We start from the raw sequence: 27,989 nt of genomic DNA on the forward strand, positions 1-27,989 counted from the left end.
TGTAAAGCTAAAATGCCATGATGTTGTACAGTGACAAAGCATAAAAATGCAACTTCATTATTAGCATGAAATATCTACCGAAAGAAAAAATGCTTCTTTTCAATTCCAGATCTCTAAAACTCTGCAGCACTCAGCAAAACAGAGGAGTTTAATTCCAGTTGTTGGTTTTGCGGCAAACCTTCCCCTTGATAATAGTGCTTTTATATAAACGGACTGAATGAACAAAGGCATTATTGTAGTTCAATATAAACAAATCAAAACCATCATTTACAATGACATTGTCAAAAATAGTAGAATAGAAAAAAATATATATACTAGAATAATGTTAAATCAAAGCCACAGGAATGGAGGATTGCACCAGTGAAACCAGTCAACCAGTGTTTGCAAATGCTGGTGGCAGCCAAAATCAATGTACTGGTCACCAAGAACTGGAAACCGCTTTCTTCCCAAGCCCGCTATTTCTATTGCATCACATAACCAGGTCAAAGTCCAGTGTGTAAGATTTTGAGCATCAAGCACATAATAAGAAGAGACTCCTCAACACACTCGATGTCCAGGGTTGGAGACTGTGGGAGGATGCTGGAGTACATGGATAAAATCCACGCAGGCATGGGGAGAACATGCCCCAGAGACGGAACTCACGAAACTCCTCAATGGATTCATGAAAATCCCACACACTGAATTTTCAAATTAAGTCAGAAATAATTAATCTGCAAAATGCATTTGACATAACTTTATTTGTGGGATGACTTTCTTCTTTGCTAAAATAAAGTGTCAAAAGGGTGGTCGCAGTGGTCTACCGAACATGGAGCTCTTTCAGTACATCTGTGATAAAACTCAAGGTTTGTGTTTTGTGATCAACACATTTAATATAAGGTTGTTTTTGCAGCGCGTGAGAGCGAATGTTTAGAAAAGGTCACGTCCACATGCAGCATTTACACGTTGCGACTTTAACCGCTAACTAATAGTTCATCTTTTCGGCCTCTTGAAACGTAACGATGCACAACTACACATGTGAACAATAATTTACTGTACATGTACACGTAAAAGGCCTTGGTGGGTACTGAAATGTACAGAGATTGGGAAGTCTTGTAGACAGGTGTGGAAGGTCAGCATAGGCATTGAGGTGATCAAAGCCACATCTAATGAACTGTACATGATTTTGTATTACAAATTTCCCTCCAGCTCTGCAATGCTCATCTGGGGCTCCTCCTCACAACCGTCTGTTTTCCCTACCCAGTGGATGCCGTGGCCGTTCTCCCTGGGTATGACGTGAGGTGAATGCTGGCGTTCCAATGTGGAAAAGGTGGTGAACTGCACCCTCTTTCTCCTGCTGGTGGGTGAGTGGAGGGACTCGGTGTGCGTGGGCTTGTTTCGGATTGAGCCCACACAGCTGAGAGGGGAGTCTGTGACAGAGGCTAGGCAACTGGGCCTTCTGGACAATGAGGCCGTCTGATCACACTCAATGTCTATGACAGTGGTGGTAGTCTGTGCATCTTGCTGGATGGGGCTGCCTGGCACGCTCATCACCAGCTCAGCATCTGTGCCAAGCCATACCCAGTCATGTCTGTGGCCTGGAGGGTCCTGGACATGTGATGGAGGCTTCTTGTGCCTGAACTTGACAACATATGAAATACAGTTTACCAGGAAAACCAGGATTGCCAGGCAAAACACCCCCAACAGTGCATACATCCCAATTTCCAAGTCCGTTAGAGGCCTGTTAGCCAGCAGTTCTTCGCCACCGATTTCTTCCTCGGTCTTCTGTCCAGGCGTCTCCACTTTAATTGGGAAGTTGTTGTAGTTCACCAGATTTCCAGGGGCCTTGACAGTACTAGTATAACTGCTCATGTCCTCCTCTATCCTGTTGTCTGAGCCATATGCTTTGCTGCTATCACTGGGACTGTTCATCATGCTAATGTTCATGCTGGTGTTTTTACCCACTCCTCCAAGGCTACCGCTGCTTATGAAGGTTCGCTCTGTTGATTTGATGGTGGTTGTTATCTTCTGCATGGCACTCTCCTCTCTGTCTGGCGGATCTTGGGACGGCCTCCTTTGCTTCCTCTTTCCATCCACCTCATTGTCGTTATTGCTCTTAGTGTTGTTAGTGCTGCTTCCTGGCCGCCGACTGTTCACCTGGAACTTGACTTTAAGACTTCCATTGCCTACGGCGATGGTGCTTTTGCGTTTTGATTTCTGGCAGGCCTCACAGATCGCCATTTCGAGCCTTACTAGGACTCCCTCGCCTTCGCCCTCTGCCACGACAGTTGGAGGCTTGTCCTGCACTGACACCACCCCTTGATCCAGAGATGTGACCGCCAGTCGGTAGGATGTTGGATCATAAACATCAAGAGGCGTCTGACTGCCATCGCTGAACTGCAGCCAGGCACTGACCAAGGCCTCCTGGAAGAATTGACACAAGGGAAACTGTGGTTACAGTTTCTAAATCTAAGGTCAACGGTTAAAGTTTTGTGTAGATATTTAAAGAGCAGCATATTTATTGGATAAGGTTTAAGTTTAGTACATTTGGGAACATGGTAGAAATCCTCAGCCACAACCTTTAATGTGCAGGGTGTAGTTTGAAACATGCATAACGGTCACCTCTTTGGGGTTCTGTAGAATCTCCTCTGTGGTTGTTGTGGCCAGAATTGCCCTGTTGCTCCCAGGACTGAGCTGTAAGGTCAGCGAGAGGCCTGTGACCAACTGAACCCCCATTTCTGTGATGGTCACTTTCTCATCTGTGACTTTGATAGTTTTCTTAGCCAAGATCACATCAGACAGTGGAGAAAACACCTGCCATGGGACAACACAGGACACAGCTTTGTTTAACAGTACAAGTTAACAATATGTGTTTGTGTCATATTAACTATCTAATATAAATAAATATTGGGGGGTAACAAAAGTATATAGATTGTGGACAGTGTTGACCATTTCGTACTTATGCAGAAATCCTGCCTCGGGAATACATCAATGTCCTTGGGCCAGAAAAATGCACAGGCTTGAGTCATGTTCGGCATTTAGCATAAAATGTTGGCCAAAGCAAATATGCAAATTGATTCTAGGACCCAAACCAGATAACGAGGCCCACTGTCGGTTCTGGTGCCGGAGAAAACGTTGCCACTGTGGGTTGAAGAAGGAAAGGATGAGGGTGTGCAAGTAGAGAGAGAGAAGAGGAAAGGAAAGATTCTCGGACTGAGTTTAGGGAATCATGGGACTATGACAGGAAAAGCTGGACATGATAGGATGTAAAGAAGGAAGGTGGATATTCGGTGAGTCCAGGCCAGCAAGGATATAAGTTGGGTTTTAAGTTTTTGTCCCACCGAGGGACTCCATCTATCACGATAGAACCATTATTGTTCCACGCCATCTATCATAGAGTCATTGGGAAGATAAAGGGAGTAGGAACTGTAAGGAGTGTTCTAGAGGTAAAGAGAGTGTCAGAGTGGTGAGTATGGAGCTGAGAAATGAAGGTGTTATGTTCAGTCTTACTGCAAAGGAGTGGTAAGTAAAAAAGGAGCTATAGAGGATGTAGAACTGTGGTGGGGAGGATGACCCTGGTTGTGAAGAAGATGAAGAGGACAGAGCAGAGGATGGAGTGGTGGAAGCTGGAAAAAGAAAGTGGTTTTCAAGGAGGAGATGAGACAGGCTTTGGATGGTGGAGAGATGCTTCCAATGTCTGGAGTACAACAACTAATGTGATCAGGGAGACAAGCAGGAGAGTACTCAGCGTGTCTTCTGAAAAGAAAGTAGCTAAGGAGAGGCCACAAAGGCCAAACAATGACTTGGATGCTAGGGTAGACAATAAGGAGGGAGAGACTTATTTTTACAGGTCGGTGAGGCAGAGCGATAGATACATGAAAGATGTGCAGCAGGTTAGGGTGATTAAGGATAGATATAGGGATGTTTCACAAGAGCTTAGATGTATGAGCGCTGTAAGAGTGGTGAGGTGTGTCAGTAGGTAGGACATAGGAGCTCAGAGGTAGGACAGCACCAAGGATCAGCTCGGAGCTCACTTAGTCACTATAGTGATGGACAGGTTGACAGATGAGGTTAGACAAGAAGCTCCATGTTTGCGGTCGACATTGTGATCTTTGGTGAGAGCAGGTGGAGGAGAAGGTTGAGCTATGCCCTGGGAAAGACAGGAATGAAGGTTAGCTGGAAGATGACAGCATACGTGCGTATAAATGACAGGCATCCACGTGGAACGCCGAGGTCACGAGGATTAGGGATAAGGAAGGTGGAGGATTTTAAGTTCTTAGGGTGAAGAGTCCAAAGCAAAGGAGAGTGTGGAAAAGAGGTGAGCGCATTCTCAGGTAGGACAGATAGGACCAGGACAAATGGGATGGGTTGGACATATTGAGGAGGGACAGTTAATATATTGTAGAAGGACACCAGCCAGGCAGGACACCTCGAGGAAAAGCAAAGAGGCGATTTATGGATGAAGTGAACGAGGATATGAAGTTAGCTGGCGCAAGCGAAGAGGACACAGAGGACAGGGTTAGCTGGAGACACCCTGACCCCTGAGCAGAACAGCCCAGTAGAGGCGTTTACATTTTGTGATTATAAGATGTCTGTTTTCAACCTCGCCAGCAAAAGAATCAGAAGGAAATTTATTTAATAAGGTGGCTTCTGATGCGGCGTGTAATCTGCAAAGTACAGAGGGGGATTAAGGCCACACAGAAAAGTGTATGAGGTGTGGAGTTATTAAAAAAAGGTTTCAGATGGGAGGGAATGTTTAGTTGGTAAGTCAGACCAAAGTTTGCTAATGGAGACATAATCATCTTCTCTGTGTAGATGATGATGAGGGCTTAATGGTCTCCGGTAGATAATTAACTGGAACTGTATTATTTGGTGAAAACAACAATTAGATCATCAATCCTAAACCTCAGAGAATTCAGTCAAAACCAGATCATTCCTGTTGTGACCATGGGCTCCAAATCCAGCTGTGTACCTGGATGGTGGTGGTTCCGAGGTCACGCCCTGACAGCACCCTTCCTGCCTGCAGCTTCGCCACTTGAGGGTCCTCCACCTTCATGAAGTATCGAACCAGCCTCGTGACATCCGCTTGCCAATCTGAGCCTAAGAAATAGGCCTTCGGATCCCGTGGATCCACCTGCTCCGCCACGAAGTGAGTCAGCACGCGCACCATGGCGTGTTGAAACTGCAGCATGCAGCCTTTGGCCTTCCTGTTGGTTTCTTCGCTGTTCCAGCCACCTCTAGGAGGATGAACACACATAAAGCGGTCATGTCAGCGCTAATGCTTTGGTCCACTAGATTAATCACTCAACAGCGTCTCTTTGTGTGATTGGATCATGATAAAATGCGGCCGTACAATGTAATCGAGCTAAATCGAGGATTTGTATGGCTCTTCTTTGACTAAAGGACCCCTCTAGAAAATAATCTGCAAAGGGATTGCGAATTTCACCGTTTTGAGGAGAGTATGGGCACCCTCCAGCTCTTGATCTGGCTCAGCTCCGTGTCCGACACCTCAATCTGGAGAGGCAGCTGAGGAATCCAAACGTTCAGTTCGAGCTGCGCGCTCATGTAGCTGTAAGTGAAGTTCACCAATATCTTCACTTTGCCGTTCGTCTCTTTTCCATTCACAAAAACGTAGTCACACCTGTCGGACACCTGCAGAGGAAGATGACGTAACACGTGGAGAAGGTTACATGGTACCTCAGCTCTTTTTATCAGGGCACCAACACTAGGTCAGACTTTTGGTTTTGAAGTCACATGTTTAAATGATCCGCAGTACAGTGAACACATCGAAATTTTTTAAATCTTTAACACGAATATGGACACATGATCCAGGTCAGCGACTCGATATTCATTAGGAATAATTGTGATAACATTTTAAAGCCAGGTTTAGTCTGCTGTCTAAAGGAGATGCTGATATACAGTACAAAAGAGTTCATCTAAATATGAAATGTCAAATCAGGTATTTGCTCAGAATTGTGAATTTTGGTGATTGTTCAAGTGCTGTTTTGTGATGTAAAGTAGGAAAATGCTGCACAAGCCAGCCTTTTTAAGTCAAAATTTTGAAAAATCGGTTTATTCGCAGCATGAAAATGATCCTTCCACCTTTGAGCTCTGGAATCTTCCGCTGCTCTGAGCCGAGTCTGTCAAAAACAGACCCCAAGAACAACGTTCACGCACTCTCAACTGTAAAAACATGTGTAATTTTGTATTTTTAGAAATTGAAAAGATAGTAACAAGGTCAAAACCCTCATTTTCAGATTGTATTTTTTTTTTTTTAGTTCTGACAGATTTTAATTAAATACATGGAAGCCCTGGTCAGAGACTTGTCCTTCCCCCCTTCCCTCCTTTCACCACATTTTGTCAAATGATCAAACCATTCTCTGTAAATACTTCTGCATCCATCATTTGATAGTCCCAGAAAACACACACACACACACACACACACACACACACACACACACACTTTCTCTCACACACACAGTTTCACTGTTTAGTCTTTCAAGGCTGCCGGAAACACTGAGCCATGAATCACAAAGGAGAACCAATAAGTGTCATCAGTAAAAATGGCACATTAATTCTGTTAGGGGAGTTAATCAAACCCTTAAATTGTTAAATTTAGTTAAGTGATTTTTCCAAAAACAACTAAATAATGCATAAAAAGAGCAATAAACAGCAAAGATTTAAAGAGCTAAATTTAGACAGGACCTGCTTTCCTCCTGGGGAGTTTGTTCCTCATATATGAAGCATAAAAGCTTCTGACAGAAGGCTGCCCTCTCCCAGAGGGCTCTGGGTGGTTCATAACAGCACATCAGAAATATATTTTGGGCCTCAACCATTTAGGACTTTATAAGCTACTCGAATGGTTTGATTCAGCTGTGAGATCGATCTATGTCCTACCCTGCTGAGACGTGTCATTTAATCCTGATAGAGTCTTCAGGTGCCCGTTTTTGTTGTCGCTTTAATGTGACTCTAGTGATTCAGCTCTGAGTCTGCGATGTGCCATTATTTTCAACCGGGTTATGCTTTGTTTTTTGGCATCCAGCTGTAGCTGAACTGTGAATTTCAATGGGTCTCCTTTGACTCCCAAGGCTATGATGTCAGCTTTTGATACAAAACAAGTACTTCCCACTTATGCCTGGTTTACTATATTTAAGAGAAAATGAAAACTTCTCTGCTGTCATGGTCATTTATGTCTGCATGTCATCTCCATAATGAAGGAGGTAATGAAAATACAATAATGTATGAATAAAACCTACCTTGAGTACATCTTCATTGGTGGAGCTACAGTCTGCGTAGTCCGAAACATCAGTGACCACGCCATCTTCCTCCACAGCAACTGTCCTCACCGGCATCACCACCTTTTTCCCAGTCAGAACAGCCGTGTTCAAGATGTCTGTGTCCTGCCATGAAGGAAATCATTGATTTATATTATGATTGATAATCCCACAGCTCTGCTCACTTCAGGGAGCTTAGGGCAAAGCTTTTGACTTCCGGGTATGTTCCTGCCTCTTGCCTGATGAAGGACGGAATAGGCTCCAGCACCCCAGTGGTCCGAAACCCCCTGAGGGGCGAATGGACGGATGAATGAATTAATGGCTGTCACTATGACCAGAATGACATTTTTCAGACCAATCCCCGCAGTGCAGGAGCTGTCTTTCTATTACCGCTGCATGCGGCTAAAGCAGAGTGTGATTCTGAGGGCCCTCTGTCACGTGTGGGTTTGGGTGGGGGGGGCGGGGGGGGGGGGTGAAAGCCTTGGTGTGTATGTGAAGGGACATATTTAAATGTGTGGAAAATGAAAGCATGACAATGAAACATACGGATGGGTGTTCTCTTCTTCACATATATGCTGTTTAAAGTCTGCTCTAAACTAAGTGGAAGTAATTCTCTCTCTCTGTCTCGCTCTCTTTCTCTGTGCACGTGCATGTGTGTGAGAATAGGGGAGCTGATCCTCAGCTGATATAAAAAGACACTTGGCCTCTGTGTTTACAGGAGGAGCAGATGGACAGAGTCCCTTGACTGTAAAAACTACTTTAAATGAGGCGGAAATAACAATTATTTCCTTTTTTTTCTGGCCACCGATTCAAAATTGGTAAAAGGACACAGCTGAAGAGGCTGTGGATGTAGGGCCTGACATGCAGCAAGGCATTAGCTGGAGTTCAGACAGCGAGGCTCGTAGTGATCAGCCAGTGCTGATGTCGCCTCAGGGCAGCCTTTAAATCTCCTCCTCATGTTTGGCTCTTAGTGAGGAGGTCAGCTTCTAATCCACAGGAGAGATAAACCATGTCAAACTCACAAATCAGGACACTCTAACACACTCGCTTCGATTCAAACACTGCAGCACGATTAGGATGCAAATGCTTCTGTGAAATGTGTGTTCAATAGTATGTGTTCAGCATGTAGTAATTAAATATCTCCATTTCTGATTCTATAATGTGTGTGTGCGTGTGTGTGTGTCTGTATGATAGAGAGAGAGGGAGGGAGAATTTATTAATCATGAGGGCTCCAATAAGGCATTAGGATTCCCCCAGGGTGAAGGATCAGACTGTGCCGGCTATAACAATGAATCACGACATCGAAGTTAAAACCATTTGTGCCACAAAAACAGCAAAAATCTCTCTGAAGCAAACGCAGATGCAGAATCCTTTTTTGCCCCCAAATTAGATTTAAAAGCACAACTATTTCTGAATCACATATTAATAGTCCATCCCAAACATCTGGATAAAGAAGTGCAAAAAGCTGAATAGATTCTGGAGGTTTCTCACAGGCCTGCTGAGAAAAACGGCGACTTCTGGTGACACTCACACACAGATCAGTTGTCAAAGTAGTTTATGTGTTTTTGTAATGCTCCATATTTAGTAGTGGTTATTATATCATGGATTAATTATAGAGGTAGCATGATAAGAGGCCCGCGGGACCAAAATAGCAGCGTGTGAAGCAGCTGTTTAGAGAGGATGACCACATAATGCACGCTAGAACAGAGCAGAACAACGCAGTCAGGAGACATCAGCGGGCTGACAGTCAACAACACAAGGTCACACTCTGCTCAAAATAGAACCCATTTACCAAACAATCCAAAGCAGTCTTTATGGGCTTGCCAAGCAGACAGGAGTGGATCAGAGCAAAGTGCATTTTATGATATTTTCATGCATGGGTGCTCAAATGATGCGTCCGATGTGTGGGCTCGGTCACAAGCTCTGCTGTCAGAAACATCAGGGTGGCTTCCGAAGCAACGATTTGTTGTGTAGAGGTTGTCATCCAACTCACCATGACCAGAGGGGCCAGGCCCACAAAGTCTCTCTGCGTTGTGTAAATCCTCATGGCTCCTTCGGTCTTCGCTACGGTCTCAGGCGCGGACGGCAGCTCCAGCTTCCACACGATCACCTGACTATCGAGTGGACTGCTCAGCTCCTCCACTTCAAAATCCATCTGCAGCACCTCCAGCAGGCTGCTCTCGAGCCTGAATGGGGGCCAGAGATCGACAAAAGGGCACAAATATACACGGTGTTTTTTCAAGACTATAAAAAGAACTAGAGAACTTGGAGAGATGTTCATGGATTTTCACAATAACACCAGTATCATTTCACCCTCTTAAAATAATTCAGATTTGTCAGAAAAAGTCTGTAGCAACATACAAACAAATAGTAGCACACACACATGATATTTAATTACATCCTTGCTGTCCATAATTTCAAATATATATATTTTTTTACAACCTCTGGCATTAATTCTATTCTTTCCTCAGCGTTGTCTGTAGTTCTCTTTATGTGCTGTAAGAAGAAGCCAAGACATTTATGTCTGAATGGAGATGCGGCCCAGTTCATCACAGTGTATCCTGCACTTCACTTCCTGTGGCTCATTGTTCTCACAAAAGGACAAATCACAATAGATCCAGATCTATGGTTGTTCAAGCCAAGGAAAAGTATAGCAGGCGTTCTTTCCTTTGTTATCTGATGAAGACACAGTGAGATGAGAAAACATTAGCATGCTAATGCGCCTCAAACGCTCTGCTTTGCTTGTCCTTGGCACAGTTTGTGTGGCTGTGTTTTAAAAAGCGATGCAGACTTATTAACGCATTCATTAAAAAGCTTCTGATGCCCTCAGTTTTATGATTTTTTATGAAATAACAGCTTTCAAGATTTAACTAGTGGGTTTTAACAGGTTTGGAGTCTTTGAAGCGATTTTCTTTCGTGAAGTTGCTGTTTCAGCTTTAGGAACACTCCTAAATAGGTATTTACATGTTTTCAGCTTTAGTAATGTGGGAAATGACTGAGTCTGTTTGAATACTTTGTCCACCTCTTGCTGCGAATACTTTTACATTCGTGAAGTAGGAAATGAACTTGACCCAGACCAACGATGGACGCATACGATTTTAGGTGCTGGCCACAATCAAATGCTACCCTGCTAGAATTTAAAGAGGATGTCTGTGCAGGAGGAAATATTGGAAGTGTTGAGAAAATATTCAAGGCCTTTAAGGCTATGGCTATGCTATGCTTATATAATCCTTTAAAGAAATAATTGCTATGCTTTTCAGCTGCAAACCTTCATCAGGGAGTTAAAGTCCTCGGGTATCTTTTCAACGAATGCTTCAAATGCTAATTGATTTATCTGTCGTGCTAAAGCTGCGCTGCATGCACTTGCGCGGGGGATCGGAGCATGAGGTTATTGGCGTGTTTAGCCTTGATGGAGGTTGGAGATCTCAGATTGCTTTTGATTTATTACTTTTACTGAAAGACGTTTAAGCTTCACAATTTACATGTAAGGACAGAGTTAAGCGAAAGGCAACAGGAAACATCCTGCAGCTGATTTTACTTTAGCTGGTCGAAAAACAATTTGATAGAAACCTCAAGGTGACGTGACCCTTGTTAGATTCGGTCCCCCAACGTTCTTTTTGTCTGTATTAATTTTCAGAAAGCCTGAGGGCCAGTAGCTGGATGTCTCTAAGCTGCTTCTCCCTTTCAGTCCCTGGTCTTGTCAACTGAAAATATGAACTTACTAAAATGTTCTGAAGGCACCGCTGACCTGCATGCATATAAAGCAATGGTCGTAATGTTCTCTTGGAGTGTCCAAGCACGGAATTCAATTTTTCTTCAGTGACCCAAGTTGGAATCTTTTATTTTTTATTTCTTAGTAGAGTATTGAACTACAGTGAAGATTTATGGGCGGACAAAAAATATACGCGCAGCCATATGGTCGTCATCTGACTGGATGCACCCGTATGTTCGAAATGTCTTTGTCAGAGCCGTGCACGTCTGTCCATATTACAGACAATGCAGCTTTTGGTATAATTGAGTAATCATAGCGTATTGCACAGAGACCTGAGATTAAAGGATAATAAAGGCATTCTGGTCAAATAAGATGTGATTGAGTCACATGAGCTTGGTCATATCCCCTTAAGCGTGTATTAACACAGATATACAGATAAGACAGGGGGGTGCTTTGGGGGGCTTTAGTCATTCTTACGAAGCTTGCAAGCAAACAGTGCTTCAAAAATATTCCTGCGAATAACACCAGCGGATATAAAAGTATGCATACACGGCAAATATTATAGTTCCCCTTACAGGCAATGAGGCCAACCAAGACAGAAATGACTGTCTTTATAAGAGAACTTCTAATTTCATAACATTTTATGGAAGACTGTTGAAAATGTCACGGCACAATAATATGGTCACCGATACCGCAGATGCAATAAACAATGTCATAATCCACATGTGCAAAACAACCCCATGAGATCAAACCATTAAAAACAAGTGAAAATGGGGTCATCCAGTGTTGAAAACAAGCCACCGTCACATGACCTCTGAATTAGCAGACACAAATTCATTGTTGTTGATGTCAATTTCACTAAATTGTTGCTTTACATCCTTATTTCTTGATTTGGCGGTGGAATAAAATTGGCTGCACACATTTTTCCAGCAATGGAAGCCATTTCCACAGATTAGAGGTTTAGTTTTTACGAGCGTTTCTTGAGCTGCTCTGCAGGCACAGATAATCACTCTGACTTCATTCCACAGTGGAACAAGTTTTGAGGCGCTCACATGGTGAAAAATAATTCAAATTAAGGATGCAGCAGAGGCACAAAACAGAAATCTCCCCGACTTCACATCACGTTTGAGATGCTGTGCAAAAGTTATCGTTTTGACAATCACTGCCAGCGGCGCACTCGTCACCATCAGCCCCACGGAGGACGGAAATATTTATCTTCCTCAGATAGCTCAGCCACCTGACTGGTCAAGAGTGAAACACGTCATTTCAGCATCCTCTAGCTGCCCTTGTCTCCTCACATTATCATACTCATTAGGAAGGATCATGAAACCTTTACTTTATCGGGGTCTGACTTCAGCCTTTAAATGTGGCTGCTCAATTTCTTTGGTTCCCATCACACTGAAAATGACTTGAGGAATTGCTTTTGTGCCATTAAGTAACATGATACTATAGTGGCCTCAGAGTGATGAGATTACAACGAAGAGTAACTAGAAAAACACCAATGTTGCAAAAGGAGCTGCCAACAGTACTCGGGCAGCAAACCGAAGTGAAGTAAGTTGTTGCTACACTGTTAGAAGCAGGAAAATAGACAAGTTTAAGGATTTGAGCAAGTCGGACAAGAGCCCAACTATGAGGGCTCATGGTCTGGCTCACAGCGTCTATTAATCTGCAGGCTGCTCACACCGACGCCTGTCCACCACCGAACGGTGGGCACGCGACCATCAGAAGGAGATGGCGCTCTGTGTATGTGCTACACGCGCCCACCCTTTCATGAAACGCTATTCTCTTGCAGCTGTAGTCTCTCCTGGCAGGATAAAACACGCCGAAGCAAAGGCAAACTGGTCCAGGAATGGCTTGAGAAGCACAGGAGTGAGTTTCAGGGGTGGACGTGCTGGACAAGTCTGATCCGTGGAGGCTGCAGCTCGCAACCTACAGCGGATAAATGATCTGCTGCTAGCATCTCAGTGCCAGATACCAAAGTTTCATACATATTAGCTGCTGTAAGTAGTTTACTAAGGGGTGAATTGGGTCATAACTACTTTTAAAGTGTAGCCATGTCAGGTTCAACCCGGCATTTACAGAAGTGCTCTGAACTGCACCTACACACACAATGTCAATATGGTTAGAAATGGTTAAGAATTTTTAGTATTTAATTGGAGGAGTGTTAAAGACAGAAAGGATCGATACACTTTCCTTGCGCTACCAGGACCTGGCAATAAATTTCAGAGTAGATAGATGGAAAATCGTGAGCTAATAATTCAAGACATAATGTAAAAGGAGAAAGAGATGACCTTGATATTTTCCACTGTTGTGTCTAACTATACCGTCACAGCCATCCTATATTGTATAGCTATATTGAAGCGCTACTCTATGGATAAGCAGAGCTGAGGTGGGCAGATCGGGGCGAGGGGGCTGATCCTATTTGCCTTTGCTTATCTCTTATGAATGCATGAAACACAGACATGTGGGATGTTTCAAAATTACACGAGGTAATACCATTCCCGTATGATTATAGCCCAACTCTCTTTTTGCTTAGATTACAGTTCCAGTGATATCTAAAAGTGTTACAGCCTTTGCATTATAATAACAAATATGAAGAAACAAATATGGGCCTACTCAGAAATAAGAACCCAACAAGCATGACAGGCAGAAAAGGTGTCATGTAATCTCACTCAAGGTGCTGAAACTCAACTGATCCTCGAAGTTCCTCTGAGCTAAGCTGCTTGTTGGGTTGGGAAAGGGGGGGGGGGGGGGGGGGGGGGGGGGGGGGTGGTTCATAGTCCTGCTTGTCAAGGTTACTGGACAACTTAAGTAAATTAGAAGTTCCCAGAGCTAAAGTTGATCCCCGACAGACCTATAAACATCACATACAGCATGTCTGAAAACTTCCCAACGCACTAGTTCTATTAGGTGTTAAGGTAAGAATAAAATATATTCCACAGCAGGTCTTCATGTGCAGAAGCATACGAATGAAAGAATGCATATGATCGTATAGATATTTTCAGGTGGCACGTTGCCTGAGCACCTGCACACAACCTGTAATTCGTTGGCGTAAGTGATGTCTTTCAGGAAGGCAGCAAAGTGCCCCCTCAGTAAGCTAATGTCGGCCTTCAACAGCGCTGATGTTTGAATCGTGGTCCACAGGTGCACAGACGAGTGCCACCGTGCCTCGTTTGAAACATTATTGTTTAGCATTGAAATGATGTTGGCGACTTCAAAAGGAAGGACAGCTGGCGTCCGCAGCCATAAAGAGAGAACACTTGCCTTTTCCCAGGTACAGGCGCCTTCCTCTGGCAAACAACAGAGATGACTCCATCCGCACCCATATCCAGAGTGATGTCCCACAGCAACGAGTTGGTGGGTGTTGCAGTTCGAAAGGTCACGCCTTTTTTTACCGTTGCCCTGCGAAAAGGTCAGAAAGGAACAGATCCGTTATCTGGTAAACAGTAAGCGGAGGGGATCTGATTCCCATTTAACTGCTCGATAATGTGAATTAAATTGACGCCATTTGTTTTTGGCACCGTTTCCTTCCAGCGATCCTCCATTTTCCAAAAAGCGGAAGAAACAATAACACGAGGCATTAAAATCTCCGCCGCTTTACACCAGACTGAGTTTCTCTTAACTACCCTCATTTGGATGTACCTTTGAAATTGAAAAAAAAAGGTCTTTGAGTTTGCCATGATGTGTATTCATTATGTAAATTTAATGAATGAAAGCATCATTAGTTTCCTCAGCCTCTAATTTATTAATGGAAAGTGTGATGTAGTCAAATGAGCAGATCTTCCCGATGGGATTTCCAAACCTTGCGAAAAGCAGCTTGCAGTAGGTCAAATGTTAATGACACGAATGTAAAATGCTAACTAATGCTAATAGTAATCTTCCTCAGGAATTATTCTCCTTTCTGAGACAATCCAGGCTGGAATTGTTCAGAGCAGCATCTGTGTGAGTGCTTTCTTCCGTGCGCAGCGTGCTCGGGTCTCTCTCTAGATCTCTGAGACGCGTTTAGCCCATTATGAGTCTCTGGGGGGGTGTAATGAGAAAGCAACAGCAGTTCGAGCGGTTTTAGGATGGCGGTGGCGGTGACTTAGAGGGACTTGCAAAAAACAAGTCGAGACATTCCAACTCACAATCAAATACAGCGATCCTCCGCTGGGCATCTTCTTACCGCATTCTCATGAATGTCTAATGCGTTTTAGCATGTGAGTACATCTGAGGGCAGGCTCGTTACACGTGAACCTTGAATTGATGCATCCGACCAGCACTCTTTAACTCAAACGACGGGATATATGCTGTTCTATGTAGTTCCAACAGAGAAGAACATTTTGCAGCATTGACAAAAAATCCAAATGAATGAAGAACAAAAGCAATGGTTTGATTTCAGCAGAGGTTTTAATCTGGGGCGTAGTCGCCATCACCCATGAGAGCGATGGGCTGCGGTCCAGCAGCTCACAGCGGCAGCAGATTAGCACAGGTTCAACCAGAGAGCAGCTGCAGAGAAGCAGAATTTGTCTGCTTTTTCCACCAGTGTGGACCAGCCACCAGCGTCACAGCTGAAAGTTGGCATTTCACAGCCTGTGTGACCCGGACCGGTGGGGGGGGAGGTGTTTACTAGATCAAGGCCAAATATATATTATAGAAGTTTTAGCTCTTAAAGGGGAGCAGGACAAAAAAACATTGAATCCATTAGAAAAATCACATCTTCCTTTTTGTTTTGTGCTTAACAAATCAGAGTTCAAGGGAAAAAGGACTGGGGGAGCATATTACATCTGTGTATTTCAGGCCCAGGAGCCAGTGTCCAGTGGTTTGGTTAGCAGGCCTTAAAGAGGCAGCGGGCATTGGGGCAGCATCGGGGTAGACAAGATGGATGGCTGCAGAGACGGAAGCTGACAGTGTGTGAGAAAAGCAGCTCTCAGGTGCTGTACCGACCATCCATCTCACTCCTGAGCAGGCAAGAATCAAGTGGCACTGCTGGAGCGACATTTATATTGTCTTTATTCACTTACAAACACACACAGAGGCCCCGAAAACACACTAAAAACAGACCTTTGGGCAACCACATGGGCTGAGACAAAGCCATGGCTATCTCGAGAAATCAAAATGAGACGCAAATACACATCATTTCCATCGTTCGGAAGGCATCACAGGCTGCCGTGCCGCGAGTCAACCACTGAAACAGATGCCATCATTAATTATGCAGGCAAACGTCCACTGTTTAGCCAGGGCGATGGCCGGCCATCGGCAACATGTTCATCCTGCTTATGGAGCAGTTTAGCGAGCTGCAGAGAGACGTTCATGCCAATATGGCTGCCAGATGGCGAGCGCCACAGCACTAAAAATGAGTATAAAAGTTGTCACACAGATGAATGATTCGCCTCCGCAGTCAAACAACTCACAGACACGCTCTCCTGCCGATCCAGAGGTTCATGTTTATTTATTGCCACACTGGTGCCCTTTATAAAACTGAACAAAACAAATGGTTTTATTTCATCAATAACTGGTTCAAGCAAAGCAAACAGAGAAAGGACAATTCCTGAGCCTCCACCAGAGGAAACATCTAATTACCCTTCACATGGGTGTGGAATAATAGCAGCACATTTCTTTTTTTAATGACCTTTATCAAACGCTCGCCGACAATAAAGGCTTTAATTCACTGAAACAGGCAGGTGCGCTTTCTCTTTTCTCCCAACCGCCCTGACATCAATAACGGCTTTATCGTGACGATGAGAGAAAATGAGGCAAAAGGTAATCGGGCATTCAGACAGTGATGAACTACACAGACAGATGTTGAGAACCTGGATGCACACAGCTTGTTAATGTGCTGATGAGCTGCAGAGAGTGACTTTCAAAGTTAAAGGGACAATTACACTGATAAAACCCGCCGGTTTGGTCACCAGCAGCTCGACAGTGAACACAGGAGCAACGATTCGTGTTGAGTTGAACGTCCGGCATTGCCGTGTGGACTCTTTACTCACTTTAATAGGGTCTGTTGTCACACGATTGACACTAAATGACCGTAGTTCAGCAACAAAAAACAGCAACAGAGCAGAAAGAGAGTTCTCATTGTCTTTTGGTTTTAGCCTATTATCTATTTAACGTTTGATATCAAAGTGAAATTTAAATGTCTTTAATGTTCCTCTGAGTTGAGTCTTTCTTAGCTAATTCAGCTCATTTTAAATCTCATCTGAGAGGGTTTTAACATAGAATAAACGTAACAAATGAGCAGAGCTGAGTATAAAGTCAGCGACTGGTCATAGAGGATGTTCAAGGGCCCTTCATCCATCCTTAAGAGCTCATCCAAACAGGCCTGCAGCAGCCAGGTAGCAAACACTTAAAAGCACACAAGAAGGCAATGAGGGAGAGACGCAGCTGTATTTATCAGCACCCGAACCCAGTCGGGAATTCTCTTTTTATTTGTGTCACACATGATACTGCGTTACTGGGAAGAAAAGGAATATCCTAATGTCAAAAATAAGTAGCATGTTGAGCAGTTTGTGTGTGTGTGTGTGTGCGGTAGGAAAAAGTGAATATCTGAAATCTGTGCTATCTGACTGTTGTTGTCTGCAGTAAAAGTGTAGAAACTGTGTCAGAATACCTGCAGAAGACCCAGAGAGAAGCTCCGCAGCCTTAAGCCTGGAATTAGATCCAGGGCTTTCTTGCTGCGAGGCACCGCGATAACCACCGCACCAGCATGGTGCCGCGGCAAAGTCGCCAAGGCCTGCAGCAGCAGAGTAACATTGAACTGCAGCCTAATGAAGCACAACTTTCGTTTTGTTTGTTAGCCTTGACATCACCCGTTGCCAAAAGTCCCCGGGAGGATTATCAGGAATCATACAGTCTGTTTGTGAAAGCAGCTTGAAAACATTTCTGCCGTCTGCATTTACGAGACACGCGTGCCCGAGGAGGTGAAATCAAGCAGCACTAATTGAAAGTGGCAGAATCAAGGAGTGAAATCAGGAGGTAAATGTTGGCTTCATCTTCTCAGCAGACTGCGTCAGCGTCACAAGCGACGGACGTGAGGCCTGGGAAAACTCTGGTTCTGTGAGGATCCACAATGGCATTTCTCAGCACATAACTGGGTCAGAAACAAACACGCCGCAGCTGTAAGACCATGTTTTAGCGCTGTAGAAAATCCCTTATCAGTCACATTAGTTCTGCAGTATGACCTCCTTTCCCTGGACCAGTTTTCTAGTTGGGTTTATCCACCTGTTAGCTTTCAATGCGAATGGAACACTGGAAAAAGACATCATTAATATGAAATAAAGTGTTTGTGTTTGTTATTTTGGTCAGGATGGTGGGGCAGATGTGCGTTTCTTTCATATTCTCAGACGCTTCATGACTACGCCACAAGAGGACAGTCCCAGGGAGTAAACGTGGTCGAGCCGCAGTGATTTTGTAAAGAGAACTATTAAAAAAAATGTAGCCAGTGGCTTGAAGATGGACATCAGCACCACCTGACTGAGGTTAAATTATCTTGACACATTTATTCTAACAGAAGTGCGGTGATCTGCATATTCCTAACATGTAAAATAATCACAAATACATTTTAAATGAATGTGCTTTGTTTTGTATGTAAATGCTCATGCTTGACTGTGGAAGAATAAAAGCTTCATATCTGTTTCTTTCCGTTTGGTATCCCAGAGTAATTGAGTGAAATGTCAAGAGACTGCAAATCAGACCGTGTTTAGCTGATGAAGAGGATGACTGCATACGTGCTCAGCCGTGCACTCACTCAATCTTTACCTATTCCTGCATTCACAATTGATCTGAGCAAGTGACTAAAAAGAATGAAGACAGGAACAGGTGCACGAGGAAAAAGGGCGCCTCTTCACCTGCTCACCTCTACTGAGGCGTGTAAAACAAGCAGAAGCAGAAATATTGATTATGTAGCAAGGTGAAGCAAGCAACTTTAAATATTGCCCAGAAAGCACACAGGATTCAATGAGCTTGTTGTTGAAGCCCAGCTCACCTTTAGGCAATGAAGCATATGCCATAATAACATCCTAAACCGCAACACAAACACTGTTAACAGTAAAAACTTGTGTTAATCACGTTAGCATAAATGTAGTCATCTCTTCAGTCAGCTAATTGGGATTCACTGACCCACGATCCTGCTTGATCTCCCTGCGTGGGTGAGAGTGAAAAGGCCACTAAAATGAGTCTGATGTTTTTTTCCCCTCGAGGAAGAGAGAGCAAACTGCTGTCTTGACAGAAAGTCCTTTGTCTTTGGAAAAATGACCTCTCTTTCAAGAGACCTTTGGAGTTTGTAGAGCCTTAACAATGATACAGCGCTTCACCCGACATCCTCAAGTAATACATATTACTAGGCTTCCATATTATTCCAGCGGTAATCAAATATAGCTAGCTGCCATTCCATATGTGTATATATATATATATATATATATTTAAGAGCTATCTGTCATATCCACAGCAAGCTGTTTAAAAAGAGCAAGGATGACTTGAATGCCACATGTGCTGTCATTTAATACACCTTGATGATTACCACTCTTGAAAGCCTTTATTTCATCGTTTTGCTAAACTGCTTAAGCTAACGTAGCGCTCAGAAAGTCTGATGATCTGATTTATATTTCCGAGAAATGTAGTAATCCATGCTAAATCTCATTTTTATCCAATATTCTCCCATTTTTAATAGCAGAGGATTTGTGCAAGACTTATAGAATGAGTAATGGCTTTACTTTATGGATTTCTCAACTGACTCGACGGCAGTGAAAATTATGGTTGAATGTCGATTCAGTGCAGCCACGTGCTTACTGGTAAAACTACCCAGGCTTATCAGGCTTCCACATCTCTCACTCTTTAATTGTATGAAAATCACATCTTTCCATGGTCCTCCAACCTTCGAGACAGAGCAGAAAGACTCTTACCTGAGAGTGAAGTTGGTCAGCTGGGCAGAGCTGGCCATGAGGATGTAGAAAGTGGCAATATCAGTCTTCTTCAGTGGTTTGGAGGAAGTCCGTATCACTATGGCATTGCCAAGCTTGAGACGAGAGAGCGTTGCCATCCCTTTGGGCACCTCTAGAAGACGTATGCTCCCAATCCTTTGCATGGGACCTACAGGAACGTACTCGAGCTGCTGCTGCTGTGAGCCACTCCAGCGACTTCCATCCACAGAGATACACCTCCCATTGACTTTGGGCTGAGCCTGGTAGTAAAGCTCTGCAGGGTTTCCAGCAGAAGGGTCCTGTCGTTCCCTGCTGATTCCCTCCAGCCCTGGTGCAAACCACTCCAGGGCAGGAACCAGTTCAGCCATGCAGGTTCCCTTCTCCCCTCCCAGCGCGCAGGAACCCCTCACCTCCTGCGTCTGCCAAAACGCATATACTGTTACACACGGCAGCTCATCCACGGGGCCTTCTCCCCTGCTCCAGTCTCTCCCTGCAACATAAAAGAGCACCCGCACTTTGGGCTTGGAGGAGAAAACCCGCGGTGTCAGTATAAAAGCCTGGATTTTCCAGTTGAAAGTGAAATCGTCGGGTGCATTAAAGAGCTGCACTGACTGCACCAGGTCTCGAGGCACAAGCTGTTCTATTGACATGGTGCCATAGCTGGCACTGACAGCTGGCTGACCACTGGCTTTTAGGATGACCAAGGGCTGCGTGTGGCTCTGCATGCTGGAGTTCCTCATGATATCTTGTCCAGCCTCCTTCAGAAAGAGGTAGTCAGCATCTCGCACCTCGTAGCTGACCGGGAGGAAGGCACTGGGCACGAGGCTCCTGCCGTCCAGCCCCTCTTTGCTGCTCAAATCTGCACGGCAAGAGAAGAATGAGACAGGAGGCTTATTCAGAGTGAGGAGAGCATGGATAATGACTGACTTTCTAGTTACAAGAACAATCGTTTGTCCTACTAATGTACATCCGTTGGGTACGAAGCGATATTAAGTTTAAGCTTTTAAATGAAAATAAACTCAAAAACACGAATTAGAGCCAGAAGAACGTAAGGGTGGGGAAGAGGGAACAGAGATGATGGGATGATCTATAGCATAAGTGAAGAGTTTGATTCTCCTTCATAGGACCGTGATGTTTTGACCGTGATGACCATGGTGGGGCATCGCGAGCGAGTTTTCTGAGGAGAACTGTTTGTTGGACTTGGCTTTTGTTTAAACACGTCTCAGACTCAGCTCATCCACCTTTTGGACAACTATCTCTGTCTCCTCTTAGACTCACAACTGCAGTCAGACCTTGATTTTAACACTATTCTGGATTTTTTCTTTAGCTGGAAACCATTTGCAGTGCTTAAACAGCCATTTAGCTGTTCTGATGCTCTAATATTTAACTGTGGAATGTCCTGACAGCTTACTGCCTCAGACCTGACTACTGCTTTTGACTACAACACCTTTTTCATCTCTCGACAGACATTAGGAGACCTACTTTTAAAGACGTTACATCAGATTTATCTGAACCAAGGCACAAAAGCTACACAACCCAATTCTAGACTGTTTTTAATCTTGAATTAATTTTAGTCTTATCAGTGCTGCCTAAAAGATTCAGGTACAGTCTCAATGGTATCCTTATATCTACACATGTAACATGAAGATTAAAGTATTAGCAAAGCATTAGTCGGTCCTGCTGGAGCCACGTGATTTCGAATGTAAAGCGTTAAGACTATCTTTTATGTCATAATGGTATAGCTTTGAAATTGCTTGTTCAACTTCTCTCATGGATGACTTTTTTTTTCTATTATTGGTGAAAATGAGACATGAAAAAGTAACTACAAATCAGCGATATAAACAATATGAGATCTGGTTTAAAAGCTTAATGTTGCAGGGAATGGTCACTTGGCCATCATGTGTCCTCATTCAACTTCCATTTTGCCAGAATTATCAAGATTATGGCAGCTGACTGGGACTGTTTATCTGTCTGCTAATTGCCCGGCTGGCTGAATTAGACGGGAGGAGGCCGTTCTATCTGCTCGTGCATCAACACACGCCATGAAAATGACTTGAAGAGCATCTCAGATGCAAAGAGAAGTCCTTCTCTGCCACCTCAGGATTCAAAAGTCTGATTTTTTCGAGTTTCTGATTTTTTCCCTTCAATGTCTACATCAAAACTCACAATGTGGTGAGATCAAGCAACAATGTTGGAATGATGATAAAAACACCACTTTCATGCTCTCCCTACTGCTGTATTAGTTAACTGCTGGTTGTCTGTTCGCTGTGGAAGGCTCAAAGAGTTGCTGCGTCGGTATCAGACACCCACCGTGTCCTCACAGCTGCTGACATTTTGCAGACCTGTCTGCTACACAATCAACTGGCTTTTTATTGTCACTTAAGCACCTCAGCTAAACAGCTTGTGTTATTTGGTTTGGCACTTCACACAGCCGGCCCGTGCGTCACAATCACATCAACATTCAGAGGAACAACAGCGGTGTTGCTTCGTTCAGCCCATGCAGAGACAAGAGTGACAGCCATGTCTGTCAAGTGGGCAACATCCAGAGACCCTCCTGCTCAGCGTCATGTGAACTCAGCGACAGACGTGCTGGAAAATACCAGAAATGTCTTTCAGAGGGAGAATCCACCATCACCGTAGCACCCAAGCACCCCCACATGGGCTTCAGCCCAGTTGGTTCCGATAGCTCATCTCTAGTCTCGACCTGAATATAACCTCTTTATTCGGAGCCGATTTAATGAAGCATAAATAGCTCATAACTTTGGCTCTTTGTAAATATGGTGGCAGAGTTCAGCATGAGCCGCTTGTTCAGGTTTTCTGGCAAGTGCGGAAATGACATTTCCAGTCCTTCAGAGGGTTCACATGGTCCCAAAGCTGTGTGATATTCTCATCCTGATGAGAGCGCTGCCCTGAGCTGATAAACACCAGGAAATCCACTCTACCAGCTGTTACGGCCTCTCAAATCACTCGTCCTGAAGACCACCAGCTTTTCCTCCTCCTCGGCTCAGTCAGAAAGCATCACTGTTACCATGCAGAAACACGGCTGCATCTAAAAGCCACATCGCTCCGACTCCTACACACTCAACATGCTCATTGTTTTTTTTTTATAAGTGATTTTCACGGAAGCAACAGTGCAGACTTTAATTAACTTTGCATGTTCATTTTATGCTTTTCCGTGTTCTTCCCTATTCAAACACTGACAGTCACATGCACATACTCTGGCATCATTCATTAATTATGTAACTATGTACATTAATGAAAAAAACTATGCAGCAGACTTTTTATTTAGATATTACATTGTGTGAAATAGGTAGCCAGAATGTGTATATTATAAAAGACAGTGTAAATCCATAGGATGCCGCAGAAACTTGATCCGATGTGAAGTTTTTTTAGAGAGCTTCACAATAGCAACACTGTGTCTAATGAGCCGCATTTTACCCTTCAACTTGTCTTCTAAGACTTTGGATAACAATATTTTGAGATGTCAGCTCACTTATCCTATAATTTCTTAAGGTGTAATCCATCCTCTATGTTATTGTGTCGAAACACAGGAATCCAGAGCAGCCGTTCAGAATTCTAATGTGCACTAATGACTTTCACCATATGTGCCCAACAGCTTGCGGAAATAAGGCAAATCCCAGTAGCAAAACAGACAACAAGGGATGTTTGCATGTGCATCAGTAACTGAGATGTGCAGAGTTCACGTCCATTTCCCTGGCGTGCAAAGGCTGGTCACGCTTGCTCTGCCCCTTCAAACCCTAGTGCCTGGAGAGGATGAGGAGATCCTGATGAACTTAACTGAAACACAGTTTGTCTCATGATGAAAATACTGTATTTCACATTCATGCAGGGTGCTTGTGTGACCAGTAATACCTACAAACTGCTCCTGATCAAGCCAGGGAGATTTTATAATAGTGGCACACTATGGTGGCCGAAATCAGCTGGTCCAACAGACAGTTTACAAAGGAAACTACTGACTCGGTGGAAGAGAGTACTTGCCTTTTTTATTCCTTCATCCATCCAGAGTTATTATTATTACTAATTTGGAGAGGTTAATTCAAAATGCATAGCTATCTCTCACCAGTCTATGGGCCAGTATTGAATTAGCAATTTTATAATCCTTCCTGCCTGAGATCAAGCAGCAGAAATTATAGCCATTTTACTGGTTACTCTTTCTGAAACCGGCTGTTTTTTGGGCTAAAAAGTTGCAGTTGAGCATATACCCACTTCCATACCATATATAAACGTACAATAACATACTGACATACAGTGGGACCTCTACTTACGAACATCTCTACATGCGGAATTTTCAGGTTACGACACGCCTCAACGGGAAAATATTTCCTCTTGTTATGAAATAAATTTCAGGCTGCTCTGCCATTGGCTATCGCCTAGCATCTTCCTGTCATCCCATTGGCTAGGAGGGACGTCAATATGTACAGGTATGTGTGTATTCCAGCGTCGTCTTCGTTTAACTTTTATTCGCTATGGACCCCAGGAAAGTGATGGAGAAAAGTGAAAAAGAAGAAAAGAAGATGAAGAGAGCTTTGTTTTGTCCATACAAACGAAGCAAGAAATAATAGAAAAGCATGAAAAAGGGATGCGTTTGGTTGATCTCGCCAAAGAATATGGCCGTAATACATCGACGATCGGCACGGGATTTATTGTGGGTGTTCGAATGTTTGTCCATTAGATGGTGGTGTTACCACAAGTGTTAACATACAGTACGTTGCTAGTAATGACGGCTAATGTAAGATTAGCCTGTACTAAACTTCATTTTGTTCCTGGAGAAGCCTTGCACTGAATTCCCACATTTATTGTGCGGTAATCTAATTGTAACATGTATTTGTTACATGTTTTGATGCATTATGTCCGAATTTTTGGGGGCTTGGAACGGATTAGGGCATTTACATGGGAAACGCGTCTCTACGTAATTCTAAGGTTACCAAACAACTTCCAGAACCAATTAATTTTGTAAGTAGAGGTCCCACTATATAGGTAACGCTAAAATCGACTTATCTACACAGACATTTGATGATCAAGAGCAGCCTTCTGCCTTCTGTTTGGAAAATGACTTTCAGGATGACTTTCTGAAGCAGCTCCGACAAACAGGCATCAAACAGATTTACTGTAAAAAAAAAAAAGATGGATTTAATATGTCCCGAGGCTGAGAAACAATGTATAGAACTGAAGCAATAAGGGACGTGCTTCTCACAGCATGTTTTTATAAATAGATTAAATTGTGTTAATGTAATCAAAAAAGTCATTTTTTCCTTCTGTAAAATATCTTTATCTTTTTGAGAATGATGTCAGATTCTTTTTGGGGAAAAAAAGACATAAGTTAGAGCATCTTGTAGTTTAAGAACTAATAAAAATGAGTCACTGATTCCGTTAAATCTATAGCAATCTGAGAGGTTTGTCTTGCTGTCTTACATAAAACAAATGATCTGTTTCCAAACGTTCCGGCAGCCCGAGCAGCTCTAACAGCAGGAAGCTACAAAGAACAGCCCCCTGCTCTCCATCTGAAAGGCCTGAGCCTGCTCTGGATGTGCATGTGCAGCTCCAGAATTTAAAAAAAAATCTGATCATTCTGGCAGAGTCTTCTGTCAGAGAGGATGAATTAGTTTGTGGTCACAATTTGGATCTGAATCAGAGGTGGCAGAGACTCTAAACACACACTTACATGGGAAAAACACACCAGATTGTCTTTAAGGGAGTTTAAAGAAAAGACTTATATATGTGTAGAAGAACTAATGAGGTGTAACTGATCGCCTTTCTGTTTTTGAGGGAAATGTTGTGGCCAATCTGACTTGAAGGGGGCTTTTTTTTTTTATTCTCTGGCAACTAAACTCTTATGTGTACTTATAAAAAGTCATCAACAGAGTGCTGGATGTATGATAAACTGGGATCACACATATGACCTAGATATGGCTTCTAACTGAACTAAAGTGGCTCCAATTAAATGAAAAGTTTTGAAAAGGTTTTTTAGTTCACTGACTGAACCCCAGTTTGTCGCATATTTGAGACTCAAAGGCTCAGGCTGATACATCTGAGCCATGAAAAGGCTGCTACTTTTGGATGCTGCGGTGAAATATGTGCTGCTGATGATGTTGCTGCTACTGCTGCTCACACACACACACACACACACACACAGAACACTCACTAGAAGATGCTTTACAGTGCACCTTATCAGGCAAGTCTCACAATGGATTCAGAGCAATTTTACCAAAACTATTCTCATCATACATGGTTTAGAAAACCCTAAAAAGACAAACATTTAGAACAAAGTTGATTACTGGCAGGGACTAAGCTTCTCCTCTGATTAGAAGGGATTGCTGAGTCCAGTGAGACTCTTAAGCTGCTTTTTCAAAATCAGTTTTATCAGAATTCCCAATTTTGTCATCGTTTTATCCTTATAAATCAGTCTGCACTTTCTAAAACAACCTTATTTGAGGCAGTTACAGGCTTTAACAGGCAAAGTCTTGGTGGTGTCTCCCTATCTTCTTCATTATTAACAGTAGAGTGTCTCATTCATTCCAGAAACAAAAGGATAACCCGGTTACAGCAGACGTCTGTCCTCTTTTTAAAATCTATAGTGACATAAAGAATTGATGAGAACTTGCTCTGCTCCTTGGCAATTTCAGCCCTTCGAACTTGCATCTCGTCTCCCTCAGACACCACAGAAAGTTCACGGAAACGTCTGCTTTAGGGTGAAATCCAAAAGCTTGTGTACTTAGGCGGCTCTCCCGTCATTAAAATGAGGACGAGGAACACTCACCTTTAATATCTTGGTGGAATTCTCCGTGTCTCAAACGGATTCAGATTAATTCATCATCATCTACTTAGGATGATGTAGTAAGGAATAACAGCATTACCCCCCAGGAGACTAACCTTGAGTAAGAACGGTCGTAACTGTTGCAAAGAGTATCTGGAAGGCCCTCCAGCTCAAGTGGTCAAGGCTCATTTTGGCACCCGGTGCGAATGGCCGCTCAAGGGAAATTCCCAGCGTCCCTGTCCGGGCAGCGTCTCAGCGCAGCGCGGAGCGCACGGCTCCATCCATTTCAGCGGTTGGCACGCGTGATATAATCACACCTGTGGGAGTAGGAAAGGTAGCCATCCGCACTGCAGCTCCTTGCGTCGACAGTTTGCGAGTAAAAGTTGTGCGCAGCGTCCCTGGAGAGCTATCTTTGAATAATTGGTGTCCTCAGCGCATTCCAGATCCAGCCGGGTGTCCCGGTCTGCCTGCGCGGCTGGCTGCGGGGACTCGGGACTCGTCGCTCCACGACAGTTAGCAGATCATTGCCTGTCTTCTGCGCAATCCTCCGGGCGCTACACGCATCATCTGTCAGCGTTCATCCGCTCAGGAAGCCAGGTCCAGTGCACAGCCGGGGAGGATTAACCCCGCCTCGGTTCCAATGTCAGCTCAGAAGAAACGATCAAACGCGATGCATTTGGTCTCTGCTCTTTTCTGTGTTGACTGGTTGGCTCTGCCTGTGTTGGGAGAACACCGACAACAAGGAGAACACTGAGAAGACGCACTGAGAGCGCGCTCAGAGAACCTGGAGTCAGGATTGAGCGCAGGCTATCTTGCGCATTTAAAGTTTGCTGAAAGTATCATTCAATGTAAAATAAAGGTTATAAAAGCAAACCCTGGATTGTAAAAAATAAAAACCTCTTGAAAGTCTATTCATTATTTCCCATTTTTCCTATTAATGCGGATGCTTCCCTGTAGATCATGTAACTCTATACATCAGTTTATTGTCCACTCAGTTCCCTGTCGTGTTTCTTGATCTTCTTCACAGTTCATACATATTTTCTCGAAAATCCTGTTCCACCCCTTCTTCGTTCTTGTTTGATTTGATTAAAGTCATGATTGAGAGTATTACAGGGGTTTTACTGCCCTCTGATGGTTAAGGAGTGGTTCTCTGTCATTAAAACAAAGGTGGCTAGCCTGGGACCCAGCTGCATCAGGCTTTAGGGGTTTTTAAACACTTTTCAGCTCAATTTGTCAACAGAAACCCCTGGAAATCTCATTTGCGTTCATGCACGCGTCATCACTGTATCATATGTATGAATTATGCTAAGATGTGATTTAAGTTAGGTGAGATTAATGATGAACATCACATC

General features: G+C 43.7%; 1 protein-coding gene across 1 annotated transcript; it reads right to left on the minus strand.

Moving 5' to 3' along the window:
- On the minus strand, window positions 1-27,641 carry LOC101075702 (transmembrane protein 132D). The gene is made up of 9 exons (XM_011615209.2): window positions 26,754-27,641; window positions 19,845-20,721; window positions 14,227-14,364; window positions 9,244-9,436; window positions 7,233-7,376; window positions 5,423-5,628; window positions 4,949-5,213; window positions 2,599-2,790; window positions 1-2,400 (listed from the first exon to the last, which is right to left on the minus strand). Exons 1-9 carry the CDS (start codon window positions 26,824-26,826, stop codon window positions 1,168-1,170), a joined length of 3,321 nt encoding a protein of 1,106 aa, XP_011613511.2. The 5' UTR covers window positions 26,827-27,641; the 3' UTR covers window positions 1-1,167.
- Window positions 27,642-27,989: the final 348 nt, after the last annotated feature.

The sequence above is a fragment of the Takifugu rubripes genome, chromosome 21 (genome assembly GCF_901000725.2).
Source record: "Takifugu rubripes chromosome 21, fTakRub1.2, whole genome shotgun sequence".
NCBI lineage: Eukaryota > Metazoa > Chordata > Actinopteri > Tetraodontiformes > Tetraodontidae > Takifugu > Takifugu rubripes.

Excerpts from the sequence above, each read along its gene's own strand:
- LOC101075702 (XM_011615209.2), bottom strand. The coding sequence starts at position 26,826 with ATGAGCCTTGACCACTTGAGCTGGAGGGCCTTCCAGATACTCTTTGCA. Across the intron at positions 5,629-7,232 it reads CCAATGAAGATGTACTCAAG|GTGTCCGACAGGTGTGACTA; the intron begins GTAGGTTTTATT and ends CTTCCTCTGCAG. Across the intron at positions 2,791-4,948 it reads TCGGAACCACCACCATCCAG|GTGTTTTCTCCACTGTCTGA; the intron begins GTACACAGCTGG and ends GTCCCATGGCAG.